This window comes from Ammospiza caudacuta, chromosome 4, assembly GCF_027887145.1.
Source record: "Ammospiza caudacuta isolate bAmmCau1 chromosome 4, bAmmCau1.pri, whole genome shotgun sequence".
Taxonomy (NCBI): Eukaryota; Metazoa; Chordata; class Aves; order Passeriformes; family Passerellidae; genus Ammospiza; species Ammospiza caudacuta.
In genome coordinates this window covers 16,031,551-16,047,528 of record NC_080596.1, presented here as the reverse complement: position 1 = coordinate 16,047,528, position 15,978 = coordinate 16,031,551, and the positions used below count along the sequence as shown (strand labels likewise).

The 15,978-nt window shown below is 40.6% G+C and overlaps 1 protein-coding gene across 1 annotated transcript in view; it reads left to right on the top strand.

Annotated features, from left to right (window-relative positions):
- The first annotated feature begins 979 nt into the window (after nt 1-979).
- LOC131557047 (melanopsin-like) overlaps nt 980-15,978 on the top strand; it is a 38,915-nt gene continuing 23,916 nt past the window's right edge. The window contains 2 exon segments of the mRNA XM_058804053.1: nt 980-1,057; nt 5,425-5,544. Coding sequence (XP_058660036.1) covers nt 980-1,057; nt 5,425-5,544 — 198 coding nt within the window.

The window sequence follows — 15,978 nt, the reverse complement described above, 5'->3', positions numbered from 1 at the left end:
TGTGTATTCCTTCTGCATTGGAACAATTGTCCCTCTTGCTCTTCAAGGACATGTGGGTCATAGCTGCTTTACATCCAGGTATATTCTTCCATCCTTTGTCATATAGGAACTGAAGACCTATAAGGGCTTCTTTGTTTTGGTGTCTCTTTTAAAAAGAATGTCTGAAATAGAGAGCCAATACCAAATTTGGTTTTTTTTTTTTTTTAACCTCATTATTTGTCTAAGCATTGATAGGACTGATTCATTCGGCTGCCAGGATGAAATCCTCCAGGCTGGCTTTTTACACAAAAGGATTTTGTTTTAAGCATTTAAAGTGTGAAAATGTTTCTATTTATAGGAATAAGTCACCTTTGACCAGAAATGGGAAAACTTCAGTATAGAAGATAACAAAACAACAACAAAATCTGTGTGACTGTCACTGCCATGACTTTGACAGCAAAAGTTGAGACTTTTAGGGTTTTTCCATGAGCTGTTGGAGAAAATTCTGTGATTGAATGAGGCCAGAGAAAAAACTTGGGAGTTAGTAAAAAGTCAGAATGTCTTTCCTGTGGAAAACACTGGTATAATGAAAAATGTTTTTAAACTGAGTGTTGAAAGTAAAAGAGACTGTATTTTGAGTAAGTTTACAGTATGGGTGGTGTAGCAAAATGTTAATCTGAGATCCCAGTTCTAGGACGTGTCCATTTCCATTCCAGTTCAAACAGCCTTTCCAGAGGGCACATAGCAGTGCTAGGAGTGGTAAATAAGAGCTCAGACCTCTGTGCCCAAGGTGCATGTCTCCCCAGAGCATTATGAAGTTGAATTATTCCCTCAGGTCATTGGACAGTTGCATTTCTTCCCCTGCCATTTTGTGTCTCCAGCAGAGAAAACATTCCTTGGCTGTGCCTTGGTGCTGAGGACCCTCTCCTAGCAGGAGCTTCAAAGGCCATGAAAATGATAAGCCATGGCTAAAAATCCTTTCCTGTACCTGAGAAAATGGATGTCTTCAACTGAGGAATGAGATTGGATATGGATCTTGACTGGGTTGTTCTTTCCATGGGAAGGACCCTGGAAAAGGGTAAGCCTGGGATGAAAAGTTGTGTCTGAGTCCTGGTAACTCATTGCTGCTGGTGGAAAAAGGCAATAGGAGAGATATCAGCCTCAGTGAGGGAAGGGGATAGGAATTATGCTGAAGCCCCTGTTCATACAGGGACCACCACCTCAGGTACCTTCAGCTTCTCACTCTTAGGATGAAAGCAAGCAAAACTTCTCTAGGCTTGGCAGAGGTGAAGGAGAAAGAAAAGAGAAATGCCCAATTAATCACTGCCATTGGCATGTGCTCTGTTAGTGGGGGAGGAGAAGTGAACAGTCAAGCTTGTACAGGTTTACATTTTTGCTAGGGAGTGACCTGTGCAAAAGATGTGTCCTAGATAAGCATTGTTGGGTCTTCTTTGTCCCCCAAAAACTGCAACTGAGAGATTTGCATTCTAATTCTGTGATTAAGTCTAACCCATGCCTTGATGGTAACTGACTGCATTCATATCCTAAAGCTTAGATTATACTGTAGAAGTTCAGTATTTGAAAAACTGATAGCCCTACCTGAGAAGCACTTCACCAAGGAGCTTGAGTTTTTCCAAGCCCTAAAGTTTCTACAGTTGATTCATTCACACTCAGCTGGCCTGATCCATGCTAACACTTTGTTTTTCTTTGCAATTAAAATATTTCAGCTGCCATGTGAAATATGTGAGACTTTTTAGACTTGTCAGAAGCTCAGCAGGATGGCATTGAGTGTTTGCACAGCAGCTTATAACAGTCCCAAGAATAATTCCTGGATCAACTTTCTGGCTATTTTTAAAACAGTGAAAAATATGAACTGTTGCATAAATCCATTTTGCTCCTTGGCATATGATTATTTTCCCACTTTTTATTTCACTGTTGGTTACTTAATAGCTCCAAACACATTTCCAAACATGCCTCTCTTCCATCCCAAAATGAACATGTGACTGTGGATTACCCATCAGACTTTGACAGTCTTTTGGTCCTACAGCACATCTGGAAAGGGGTTTCTATGTTATTTCTTTTCTTTTTAAAGCTAGAATGTGCAGGTTCACTGGCCATGTGTTTAGTTTTCATTGAACTTTTTTCTTTCAGTTTTTGTTGTTTTGTGTATAGTTTTTTAATAATCATGCTGTACTGACCTTGTGTTTTGTTCTTCAGTAATCAGAGCATCAGTAGCCATAAGTGTATCATCAGTAGCCATTGGTGGACAGAAGGAGGACTGAGATCCCTGATGTGACTGTGAGACAAGGGGCAATGTGAAGCTCACTCCCATCCCACTGAATCTGGAGCCTGGAGAAGCTTTTCAGTGCAATTCTTCTCCTTTTGCCATTATACATAGTAGTCTGTAACTGAATTTAGCCTGCTTTGCTAATCTCAATGTTCAGAGATTTCCAAGGAGCTGGTCAGGCTGTTGACATTCCCATGTGCCTTAGGAAGCAGCATATATGGACAGTCTGTGTGTGAAACACCTTTGACACTTTGTGTTTCCAGAAATACAGCTGCAGTGAAGGAAAGATGACCTTGGCTTAGATCAAAATTGACTGTTTAAATCAATTAAAAGGTGATTGGTTTAGATTACATATAAGAAAAAGGTTTTTTATGATGAGAGTTGGTAAAGCACTAGAACAGGTTTCCCAGAGAGGTGATGAATCACCTGGAAACATTCAAGGGCCTCTGATCTAGTTGAAGATGTCCCTGCTAATTGCACCTCTAAAGGTCTCTTCAAACTTGAACTGTTCTATGATTCCACATTTCTCAGTGTGCAGCATCTCTTGATTGACCACTGGGTCTGTTTTCGTGCCTGGATGTTTACAGTCTCTCTCTGCTCTCACTCTGTCTGGTGAATATAACACCCAAGTGTTGCAAGGAGAGGGACTGTGGCCTGTGAAGGCACCTCATGCTGAGGCAGGTGCCCAGAGGAGCTGGGTCATGAGACAGCCTGCCCTGGGCATGGCAGCTTTGCAAGATCTGTGGTAAAGTCATCATCACCAGTGGTAACTGGAGAAATACTAGCAGACTTCTTCTAACAACTGATTAATCCAGGATTCAGCACTAATTCCAGCTGTTGACAATTATCCTCTCCCTGTGGCTTTGCTGAGGTGTGGTGTTTGTCACAATAGATCTAACCTGTTAAACAAATACTGCTTTTTGCTCCACCAGGGATGCCTTTGGTGACAGATAAAATGATTCCAGTGTACAGAGGACAAGGTCCTTCAATTTGTTAAATTTGCCGACTGCATTGGGAGCCTGAGGGCTGAAAGGTGTCATAGAAATGTAAAGTGCTATTACTCATCCAAAAGCACTCTGCTCTGTTTTCCTAAAAAAACCTCCAAACAACTACAGATACTTCTTTCCTGCATTTTGTTCAATGTTTGGTTGGTTCCTTTAAATCTGCACACAGAACTGCTACCACTTAGCGCCTGGATCTTGAGTGTGTCTCAGGCATTTTATCTGACCTTTTGTTTGGCAGTTATTTCCCTTACCTGTTTCTCCAGTTACTTGAGCAATCTGTTTTCTGTGACTAGTTTTAAGATACTGATTTTTCATTGCTTTTATTTAAACATGCAATGAGTTTAAGCATGCAAGTGAAGTTCATAAAGCCCAGTGAGTCCAAACACTTTGTCTGGTTGTACTCACTTGATTGGTTTACTGTATTTTCCCATGTCCTAGCATTAATTACAAACAGCTGAAATACGAAGACCTAATGAAAAACTAATCTTGATGTGAAAGCAGGAAAGAGAGATGTGTGGGACAGGAATTCAGTAATCCCCTGGCTGGAGGTTTAGTTGTACCTAAACACTGTCATTCATGGAGCCAACTTAAATTGTCAGTCAAGAACCTGTCAGTCTAAACAAATCTGAAGTGTCAAGAAGTTTGCTTTAGTTGGCATTTAACTTGTCCCTTGGCATCCAATTCTTAGCTTTAATCAGAATATCTCACAGAAGATAGGGTTCAGTTTGATCCAGCTATGTGAGGTATTGCATGTAGTTGGCTTGTCCTCAGAGAAGTTTCGGCTCCAGCTTGCAGACATGGGAGTGAACAAAATGAGCAAAGAAAGCATTTCCTTAGAAAGAACATCTGAGCAGTTTTTCAGGTCTCAGGTTTCAGAGAGTGGCATTTCTAGTATTTTATCTACTTCTGTAAGGAAAGGGAAAAAAGGAACCCTCCTGTGCATTTTAGAGGGCATGATAATAGATATATGGGAATAGATAATATAGATAGTAGGGTTAGATAGATACTAGAGTTACATAATTTCTTGTGTGATCTCTGTTACCTTACAGAAAATTTAAACCACATTGGAGATAAGAAACAATATTAGCCAACAAATTATGAATCATCAGGTTCTAAAACTATCATTGATGTATATAGTAGCTCCAATATTGTGTATAGATTTTCCTCTGAAAGGCAATATTTATGGAAAAAGTTGTAAGGTAACCAAAAAATGTAACTGTAACAATATTAAATGTACGTGTCACTTGGTGGATTTGAACTTGGAGCATATAAAGTTATGGAAAGAAGTGAAGTTCGCTCCCAAACAGATCTACAGCCAGCAGATGACAGGGATCAGGTCAAGAGGTGCACCTAAAAGGTAAAGCCAACATACAACTGACTGAAAGATACAGCTAACAACTGGGCATCTTCAGAGCAGGGAAGGAGAACCTCTCAGGTCAAATGATGGAATGGAAGCAAGGTAGTTCAGGAGGGAATGAACCCCAAGGATGAAGTAATAATGACCAACAAACAGTACTGGTGTCTAAATAATGCATGACAATGACGCCATAATTTGACTTTTATAATGCAATGCATAACACTATACTGTGTTTTCACCAAATAGATTTGAGGTTTTTTTCTGTTCTGGCTGACTGTCCATTATAGTCTAACATATTCATCTTGTCTTTGGGCTATTAAATGCCAAAGTAAATTTTGTTTTGAAATCTAGGTCTCCAGTCTAGGGATTTCAGCAGTATTCTCCAGCATTTGCAGATTATCCATGTGGTATATGTTCACCATTCTTGTGAATTTTATATCTGTAGTTCAGTTTCTACTATCTTTAAAATCATCAGTTAAAAGGGTTAATCTGTGGGCAGAAATAGTTTTAAGATTCTCCTGAGGAGCTGTGACTATTGTCATGCTCTGAATGGTGGAGGAGGGGCCATATAAGTTTCTTGAACTTTGCTTAAATTATAGTTTCTACCTCCTTTCTCTGCTACTTTGGATTTTTTTTTTTTTTTTTTTTTCAGGTAAAACTCATTCTCACACATCCTTTCCATTCCCCTTTTAAAAGGGGAACACTGAAACCAAGTATGTGGAAAATATTAATACATTGAAAATAAAAATGATACAGGGATAGAAATATAACTACTTTTCTGATCTCTTTCTGGCCAGAGTGCAAGAGAGGGCTTCTCAAAGAACATACCTGATGTCAGATCCCTGCTCTTTCCATCATGTTCCAGTGCCTCTGAAATGCTCAACTTTACCACCATGACACCAACAAGTTCATGTGAGGTAAGAAATTCCTGTGACCCATTCACTGCTGCTCAGTAAACTTTCTGTGGCTATTCAAGCACTTCTATGACAGGAAATGCTTGAATGTTAAGGCATAATTCTGCAAATGAAGTTTTGGTAACTGCAGGCTGAGTTGCTGGGAAGTGGCTCTGTTTGATACCTTGTTTCTTGACATCCTTGCAAGAAACCCAGCTATGGCTTAGGCATGTTGCTGCTCACTTGTGCAGCAGGGCAGAGCCACCCTAAGCTGGCCAAGGGGGCTCATGGGCTGTGGGGATGGAGCACAGAGAAAGCTTTGCAAAGGGAAAGCTGGAGCCAGGTTTGGCCAGCCAGTAGAGAGTGGGAGAAGAGGGGTGGTGAGGGGTGCCCAGCTGCTGTTTCCAGGCACCTAAAGAAGGGTTCCAGGGAAGGCAAAGCCAGGCTCCTTCCAGCATAACCATAAGAGGCCAGGGGCATGAGTTGGCGCCAGAGAAATCCCAGGCTGCCTGCCCGGGACTGCAGGGCAGCAGGCACAGCCTCAGGGACTGACTCTCAAAGGGTGCCCAGCCTTGGTGGTGGCACCAGAGGGGCTCCAGTGCTGCCAGGATGAGCTGGGCTGCCCTGGAAACGAGCTCCTCTGGCTGCCCATCTGTTTTAGAAATATATGTATATATTTAGAAATATATGCACACACATATATACACGTATATGTATATATATGAACACACATATATATGAGTGTGTGTATGAGTATATATATATATATATGTATTATTTTTTGAATTGTGAGGTATTTGGGTGTGGATAGGGTTTGTTTATTTGTTTGTTTCAAGTCATCTGTTTGCACGCTGCATTGGAGCAGCGGTGGTGTGGCCAGTGAGGGTGACTGACGGGTCGGGTGGCTTGCTGGGGGCGATGCTGCGCTTCGATCGCTGCCGGAGCTGGCAGCCCAGGAGGGGCTTGCGAGCGGCTTTTTAAAGCCTGGGATTTCCAGCGCTCCTCAGGATGAGGCGCAGCTCGGCAGCCCTGCACAGAGCAGATGTGCGCAGGGGAGGGAAATGTTTTCGGCTGAACCCAAAAAGTACGTGCCAGGAGGAAGGCTTCAGGCAGTGGGAGCTGGGCAGGGAGGAGGGGACGGGGCATTTCTCTTCTGCTTCGATTTCTAAGGAATAATTTAAATGGATTGCTTTTTCTTTAAAAGGAAAATCTCACTGAAGTTGTTTTAATGTGAATTTTTATATTTATTTTCTGTGTGTGTGTGTTTATCTATTTTCTTTGTGCTGTTTTGTTTAGATTTTTAGGACTGATTTGTAGTCTTGGCTGATGGGAGAAATGGTTGTGCAAGGGGTTGGTGTAGCAGGAGGTTGCTTACGATGGTATTTGTTGCATCATCAAGAGCTGACTGATTAAACCTTATTGGCTCTGATCCATAATAGCAGGAACATTTTTATGAAAAAGGAAATATGAATGAAGTCCTAAAGCAGATTTCAGAGCTGTTATCCTTTTGTGGAACATATTAATAGAATGTAAAGTGACCTAAATGAAGTGCTGTAGAAAGGCTTGTCAATAGTTTATACATTAAGCTAGGATTATTTGAAGACATTCATAATGAAAAGAGGATTTTGTTGTGCATTAAAAATTAGTTATGATGATTTGAGGCAGAAGACTGAGATAAGTCAGCAAGCTAAATATAAAGAATTTGTGTATACTGGGATAGGGCTGTCCTCATACAGCCCTACCCCAGTATACCCTGACCTTATACCATTACAATATTTTGTAGAGATTTTAGTACAGAAGATTTACTGCTAAATCTTTGCTAACTTGTGTGGACTTCGTTTTATTAGCCAACCTAGCCCTGGCATTCAAAGAAGTCTATGAGGAATATTTGTTTCTAGTCTGAAGAGTGGAACAGAAAAGGAATGCTGTGGAGAAACTGCAGCTGGGAGGGAAGCTGTGGATTTTGTTTGATTGCAACAGGTCCTGGAATAAGTGAGACAAAAAGTTGGAGCAAGCTTTTTACAGAGTCGTTTAAAGTAATAAATAAGTGACAAATGAAAAGGAATTTGAGTATATAACTCATAACTGCAAATTATTTACCAATATTGTGTTCTGGCACTGCTAAAGGTCTTAATTTTCAGTTGGTCTTTTTAATCCCTTCTTTACTGCAGTGACCCATTTTGCTCTTAAATTTTCTCTAAAGTTTCCGAGGAAATCCAAGTTTTATTCCCTGTCATTATATACTCACCAAATTTTCAATTAATTCACATCCTGTATTGCTTTCTCTTGTCACAAACTTAGCTGTGCAAAATCATGCGTATGTGCAACAAGTAAGTTGATCAAGGGATCTGAAGTTGAAATTTGGTTGACTTTATTTGGCTGCCTTGAAAGGCAAATTATCCTCCCTTAGGATGTCCTGTGTTTCCAATGCCCTCAGGTGCCAGCCTGGAGAAGAGAGGTGGTTGCTGAAGATGATCTGCTTAGTCCAGCAGGTCCTGGCTAAGCAGTTGGGAAGCAGAATTCAGTGCACAAACAGGACCCAGGGTAGAGATGTGTGTCTGCATATTGTTGTAGGTGGTTAATCGAGGCTGGTCACAATCCTAAACCCCCAGGGCATGACAAAGCAGTGTTGCTGCATGAGATGATTCAGCCTTTGGTATCAATGTTACAAGAGAATTTCAAAGTTATTCAAACTTAATAGAAACATGGAGTTGCAAGACATTGCAGCTGCAGTACAAGTCAAACTCTCTCAGTCCTTAAAAGCAGGAAGTCTTAGTGTATAGGTGCAAAGGAATTTAAGTAGCTACTCATAATGCAGCTGAGAGAAAGCACCAGGCTGACTTGCATAAATTGGTTGCAGGCTGCTAGACACTCTTTATAAATTCTGTGATGAGGACAGCCACCCTAGGAAAGGTTTAAATAAAAATATATTGGTCAGACTTCATATGCAGCTTTGGTAGGCACTGGGGCTTGAAAGCGTGCTTGGCAGGTAAATAAGTCAGCAGTCAGAAGTGCCTGGTGCAGGTGGCAGTCAGTGCCTGAACATGTGATGGGGCGCATGCAGAATGCAGGGCACGATTCAAGGATGCAGCCTGGGGCTGCTGTGCAGCTGGATCACCCTGTGTGCCTGGGCCAGCCTGTTATAGTGAGGGCTGAGCTGGGAGTCAGCAGCTGATCCTGCTGACAGCAGCCCAGGCACACGGGGTGATGGTATCAGCAGCTTCAGTTGACAGCATTTGCAAAGTTTAAACATACCCTAAGCAGAATGCCCAAGAAATAGGGAGATGGACTGTTATAATTTTTGCTGATCCCTCTGGACTGACTGCCATCAGCACAGCTGTGCTGCCAGTGAAATGACTGAGTAGGTGAAACCAAGTCCTTGCTGGCTGCATGACATAAAGGGCAACATTTAAACTGCTCCAGTTAATCTAAGCCTCCTAAAGCAACAGGAAAGAGCTTACTTTGTGCTTTGCAAAGTTAGCAATGCCTAAAAAAGAACTTGATCTCAAGTGAGAAGGAAATTTGTTTGGGTTTGAATTAAAAAAAGGACAAAGTACTTTCATTTAACTTTGTGCAACCAATAATGCAGTGCTCAATAAATTACTTGCCTTTTGTTGAGAAAGAATAATGTGCATAGTTTCTTATATACCTGGTATCTTTTGCTACAATTTCTGTACTGAAACTCGTGCAAGTACTCAAATGATGTAATTGACTTTACTATGATAGGGAAAGGGTCAACATGACTTAGAAATGTGCAGTGTTGTTGTCCCCATGCAGTCGCTGTCATTAGAGGTCCCACCCTTCATGGTGCTGCAGAGACCATTGCACACCAGTTGAGTGATAGCAAATGAAGGTGACTTCAGGAGCACCAGGGAGACTCTTAATGAGTCAGTGCTGGCACTTTGGAAAGCTCCAGTGGCACTGCTGTAGGTAAGTGCCAGTCAGTTACTCCTCGAGCAGCTGGTGAGGGAAGGCAGTATGGCTCAAATGCTGGAGGGTTGCAAGATCTGCAGTGTTTGCCATCCCTCCTCCACAGCACAGGATGTAGCAGTCTGATGATGTTCTGGGTAATGCTTAAAAAATTTAAATAACCCATTTGTAACAGAATTACTTTGTATTTAGAATCAATAGTTGTCAAATTGCTTTGCACTCTGTCATTAGCTCAGTGTTTGATACCACAAAACTAACAGCAACAAGCTTGCTGAAGTTCAATGCAATTTTGCAACTAATAGTAACTATTTGTGTTCAGTGGGCTTTTACTCTTGGAGAAAACTTGAATATCTCTTACCCCTGCAGCAGTTGTGGCAAATTGTTCCTTTAGCTGTTTTTCCATTGAGAGATGCTCTTTAATGTGATGCTTTTCCAGAGTTGGATGGACAAAGGAAGGTCCAGTGTGAACTCAAATCTAGCGTGGACATGTCTTGAGGCAGACACGGTGCTTTGTTAGACTTCTGTTTGTTTTTTGAGATTCTCTGATGCATACTACTTTGCTGGCTTTTTTACATCCTTTATAACATAAAGTTTTTTATATGTTTTTTTAACATAAGTGTTCTTTTCTGTAAATGGCACTTATCTTCTTAACTCAGAAAAGGGAGCTGCCTTGTGCTGAGACTTTCTGTTCTGATACTTCATCCTGATTCCCAGCTGATATTGCAGAAGCAATGTAGGAGATGCTTCAAAATCTACCCCATATCCAGAGATTATCATGAGGGTGAGAGGAAGATGATGTTTCCTAACATAGATGTGCTAAAATTTTTGTTAGTTTTTGTAGAGTCATGAAAAGTGGATTGTAGAATTAAAACAAGGGACTACATTACAATAACTGCATCATCCCTATTTTCAGTGGGTTAGACAGTGCAGTGGAGAGAGAAAGGATGAAGCTTCCTTCACTGTTGAATCAAAATTGTCTTGATGCTTCTCCTAACCAGTTGCTTGCTTCTGAGTAAGATATTGTTTCTTCTCCCAGGACAAGCACAGCCATGAGATAATTTTCTGATACAGACATTACTTATACTATACACACCTATTTCCATCAAATGTGTCAATTTATGCTTTGTTAGTTTAGTGCTTTAGAAATCTAAAAGTCTTTTGTTTGCTGTAATTTATCTCTAATTATGCTCATATTTTTGTTTTGTATTAGTTTGCAAGTGTTGCTTCAATCTTTGAAATGTCCTCAGTGCTGCAGTAGATTTCTAATTGTAAGTGGAGCAGCCAATTTCACTTGTTCATTTGGAGACATTGGTCTCTCTTCCTTTAGCAATGCTAAATCCACAAGAAATGTGTAAGTTCTTCAGCCTCCATAGGACTTGAAGAGCAATGACCTCCTTCCTGGATGAGAGTTTTACTCTTGTTTTAGAGAGTTAAGGGTGGTTGTGCTGCTGCCAGAAGGTTTCATGTGGGAATAAAGATTTGCCTTTTGATGATGAGGTTGGTCTCCTTGAACATATTTCACCCAGTAACAATTCTCTCTTCCCAGTCATCTTGATTATCTCCATTACCTGTGGTGGCTAGATGCTTTATGCTGAGTGTCTAGTGGGAATTTGTCAGACTAAAATGCCTTAGGCCATTGGACTTAAGATTGTATCAGTGATCCAGTGAGATTCTCTAAAATTAATCATGAAACACCTTAAAGGTGGATTTTTGGGATGCTTAGGCACCTAACAGTGCAGATAAACACCAGGAAGTGTTTTCAGCACCTCGGGAAAGCAGTAGGTGTTTTGCCAGCAGTGCAATCAATAGGTGTGAAGTGCCTAAGACCTCTGGAAATCATTCTCTTAATGTGGGATTTAAAGGCACAGTAGCAAAAAGAGTTGCAAATAAAGTGGAGCGCTTAACTGCAGCCTCTCCATGCAAGAAATATTGTCTCTGCAGAGATTATCAGTTGAAAGCATCTAAAGTCTCTGGTATAAAACAGCATTTAGGTTCACTTGGCTCTTTATGTCCCCAGTTTCCTGTGAAAGTAACAGAAGGTAGGTAGGAAGATTTTCAATTTACTGAGAGAATACATGTCCTCAAGTAATTGAAGTCATATTTCATTTCACTTATGGCTTTAACCCTTATCTATTAACTGTGAATTTTGAAGGTCTTATTGCTGGCTTTATGGAATATTTTATGTTGGAAGGGTGGTTGGAGCAGGTGGAAGGACTTCACAAGCACAGCTCACTTCAGCGTTTTGACATTCTTTATGTTCTTTCCCTGTGCACCTCTGGGAAGTGTCTGGCTCTGCCTTCTGCACACTCCACCTTCCATGCACAGAGGGATATTAAACAGACACAAGCAGATGTAATATGGAATAATCCTCAGCTTAGAGTGATCAGACAGTTCTTTGATCTAAACAGAAACTGAATGCTATAGTGTTTGTACTAAAATCATACATGTGCTTGAAGTTAGCAGATTAACAGTGTTCACTTGTTCTATTCCCCATGTTCTTCCTCTTAAATCTGTTGCTAGACTGCCAGGTGTGAGACACAGGAGACATGGGGCTCTGATCTGACTACTTTTAGCAGTTTTCATGTTCCCAGATGTACATGATAGAATGACCAAATGGCATCAAGAAGTTGGGTTGCCCTCCACTCTCATCCATGCTACCCGTGACCAAAATTTCTTTTTGAAGTATAAAAATTACCCTGGTTGGTGAAGAATGTCTCTGGTTTCAGACCTTCAGCTAAGAATATTTCCTGCAGAAGAAGTGGTTTTTTAATAAATAGTAAAAAGTAGAGAGGGAAATCTACAGTTCTTTATGCATAGCCAGTAAAAATTGTAAAAAAGCTTCATTGTAATGTAGCTAAAGAAGTGTAATTCTACTATTATTATAGTATTGTATTTCCTTCATCATTCACCACAGTTCTTCATAGGTGACAGAAGAATTCTAGAGCAGAGAATCCAACAGGACCCAAATGACCACATTGGTGAAAATAATTAGCGGTTTGTATTTTAAAAAAGTAGCATTAGAAACACCATACAGGACTAGTAAAAGTTGTTAACATCTTGCCTTAGCTGATTTATTGGGATGTGCTTTCATTTTGTAATCAGCCTTTGAAAAGTCAATATCAGCTGATGGGATTTTTTTTCCATGATCCTTAAAAATAAGCACAATATTTCCTGGGATCTTTTTAAACTGCAGGGCACTTTTCTCAGACCAGTTTCCATGCACAAATCTTCTAGTAGCAGTTGAGGGGGTCTCCCCAAGAAGCTGAACAGTGGAATGAAAAGCCTGCTAATATCTAGACAAGGTGCATAAGGCCAGAGGTAGCTGGTGAAGGATGTGCTTTCAGCTGTCAATAGTAAAGAAGAAATTTTATTTTTTTAAATTAAAATATAAAAATCCATCTGTCCAAAAGCCAGAGTTCATGTTGAAACCTCAGAGCAGAGCTCAGAAACCACTGGCAGAGATCAGAATTTGTGTGTTGCCAACAGCTGTGGACAGGCAGATATTTCACCATGTACTTCTGTTAAATCCAGTAACGTGAGCCTCACATGGGAGTTGAGCTCGTGCTTCTGGGGCTGATAGAGTGGGAGAGGGATTGTGCCAGGCTCACCATGGGTGCTGTGACATTGCCTTGTCAGCTGTGGCAGCTGATCAAATGGCTTTTGACATGTGGTGGGCAGGCTGCAGCAGCATCCTGGTACAAGGCCTCTGTGGCTGATGAAATGGGAACAGCAATCATCTGTTGATGCTGAGATAGGATGGGATGAACCAGAGCAGGATGAGATACAAGAGCTCAAAAGAGGCAGAGGAGGGAGATGAGCTCAGGTGAAGAGCCCAAGTTATACCCAAGGGTTACAGAGCTAAGTGAGGTCAAAACACTCTCACCCCCAGGTGGCAAGCATAGAACAATGAGATTTCTTTTTTAGGTGAATTTTATGTGATTATTAAAGAACTGCAGTTAGCAGCAGGATGCTCAGAAGGAGAAAAATAATGTATGAAAATATGCTACATAGTAAGATTAAAACAAATATTTGCTGTACCTTCTGCCTGCTGATGACTGCTAAATTTCTTATATTGAAGGACTTAACCAACATATCATGTTCTGACCACCCATGTTTTTAACTAACATGCTCCAAGGCTATAAAATATATATATGTCCTGAGATTTCTGCCTGCTGCTTTGTTGTTGCACTGTGCTAGCAGTCATCTGTTCCCTGGTGGCCAAACAAATATGCACTGAACTGTGATCGTCCAGCTAATTTTGATGCAATGTCAGCATTGATTAGATTTGTTCAGTGTGCTGCCTGCCCGAGCATGTACGGCTTGGGCTGGGATTTGAGGTGCATTTGGACAGAGCATCAGATAGTTTTGATGTCATTTATGGCCAAGGGCACAATGTGGTGAGTGTCTCAAGGGTCACATTAAGGAACTGTCTGTGCTGGCATGCAAGCCTGTGAGAGATGACAGGGGAAAGATGGACTGAGCCCCCAACTCAATTGAGTGTGAGCAGCTTCTGGTAGTGGGTTTCTATTTGCTTGTTTTTCAAAATTTTGTAAGCCATGATAGAATTTGTTTCTTTTATGTTTAAGACTAGAACTGGATGCATTTAAATAGAACATAAAGTTTCTGTAGAAGAAAATGTTGTGAAGGCCTCGTTAATGTTATCTGTGTGGATTATACAAGTGCACTAATACTGGGACAGAAATGTTCTCAGGAAACATGCCTTTGGTACCTTGGCTTAAAATTTTCAGGTCTTGAAATTAAAGTCCATTGCCTCAAGGTTTGATTCTAGTGGCATGGATTCAGGAGAGGAAACCAAGTGCTAATTATTTGCCAGGTCTTTCCCACAAAGTAAGGCTGGCTGTGCAGGCATGCTCCATAAAAAAAACTTGCAGAACATTGGGTAATCCCTCTTTTTTGCCAATCCCTGCCCAAGCCATGCAGAGAGCACACGAGCTGGAAGACAAGTTTGTTTTTCAGCTGGGCTGATATTTGGGGTTGGATTTTTTTTTTTCTTTTGTGCTCTGATAAACAAATGTAGCTTTTATCACCAATTTCAGCAATGTAGCTGAAGATGTACCTAGAAAGCAATGTCTCTGTGATTTCCAGAAAGGGCTTTACATTTTAAAGTTTAGTCACTCTCTAGAGAGATGAAAATATGCCCTTTGAGAGCTTTGCAACTAGCAGACATATATTAAAACTTAAATTATTTTTAGTCTCATTGTTTGCTACTGGTTGCTATGTTATCATTTTAATATATCATTAATTTAGAAAACATCTGAATTATTAATATCTGTTGCTTTTACTGACTCATTAGGCTGGATACGTAAAAATCTGAGTGTGCCTGCTTTAAGTATCTATCTGATTTATTCTTGTATTGAGAACTTGATGAGGTTTTGATGGTTTTCTCTTTGGAGTTTTTTGCGGGAGGTCAATGTTTATTGCTGCCATCCCCAGCCATGCCTCATTAGATTGCTTACAAGAAGTTTAAGTACAGATATTAGGGGCCTGAAAGAAAGCATCTCATCAAAGCAGAGGCTATGCTAAACATGAGATTTCAAGGATACAAATGAGTCCTGAAATCCAGTGCTTTGTTTCAACTGGCCAGAAGCTCAGAAGCAAATTGCTGGAATGGAATCAACTAGATACATACTTTATTGTAGGAAAAAATTTCTCAAGGTTTTCCCAGAAATTTACAATGACAGTCTATGTGAACACTTGCCTGGTCTGGGGCAGATGCCTGACTTTGCTCCTTGCCCTGTTATACACAGGCAGTTCCTGTTCTTCTTTGTGACTTTTGGATGGACTGCATGGAAGTCACACACATTGAAGTCCATTTGCTAAACCAGTTTTCATTTTGATTAAATGCACGCTGTAAATGTGTGTTTGAGTGCTCCTGGCTTTGGCATGTGAACTGACTGGAACAAGTGTGGAAGAGGACTGTCACCCAGAGGCTGATAAGGAAAGCAACTTCTCCACATGTGGGTGATCACGATTTGACTGGACTTTCTAAGGGCCAAATTAATCTGACCTTACTGGATGGTCTTGGAACACAGTACTGTCATCTAGAACAAGCAAAGTTGTTGTTTTGATTTTGTTTGGGGCTTTTTTAAAAGCCCAAAGTTATTAACAATATTTTCCAAAAATCTTCATTTTAAATATGCCATCTTTTGTAAAATGTCTGAAGATCACTAGTTCTGCTATAGTCTCTGCACAGCTTTGACCTTCTGTTTGTTGTTCAAGAGTTCCTAGTACAAGATATTTCATTAAGCACCAAATTTTGTTGTAATTTCAAACCAGATGGTGCTTCATACTGAAATTACCTGGATTATATGGACTATCAGTGAAATTATAAGGAACTTGGCAAGTACTATCTGCTAGCTAGCATGCTTGGATTTCTCCCATCTCAGCTAACATAGCTAGCGTTGTTTAGTATTTTTCTTTAAAATTTTCAGGTGTAATGGTATAGACAAGATTTTGAACAGCAATTCAAACTTCTATGCTGTGAATCCCTACAGCAGTTCAATGCAG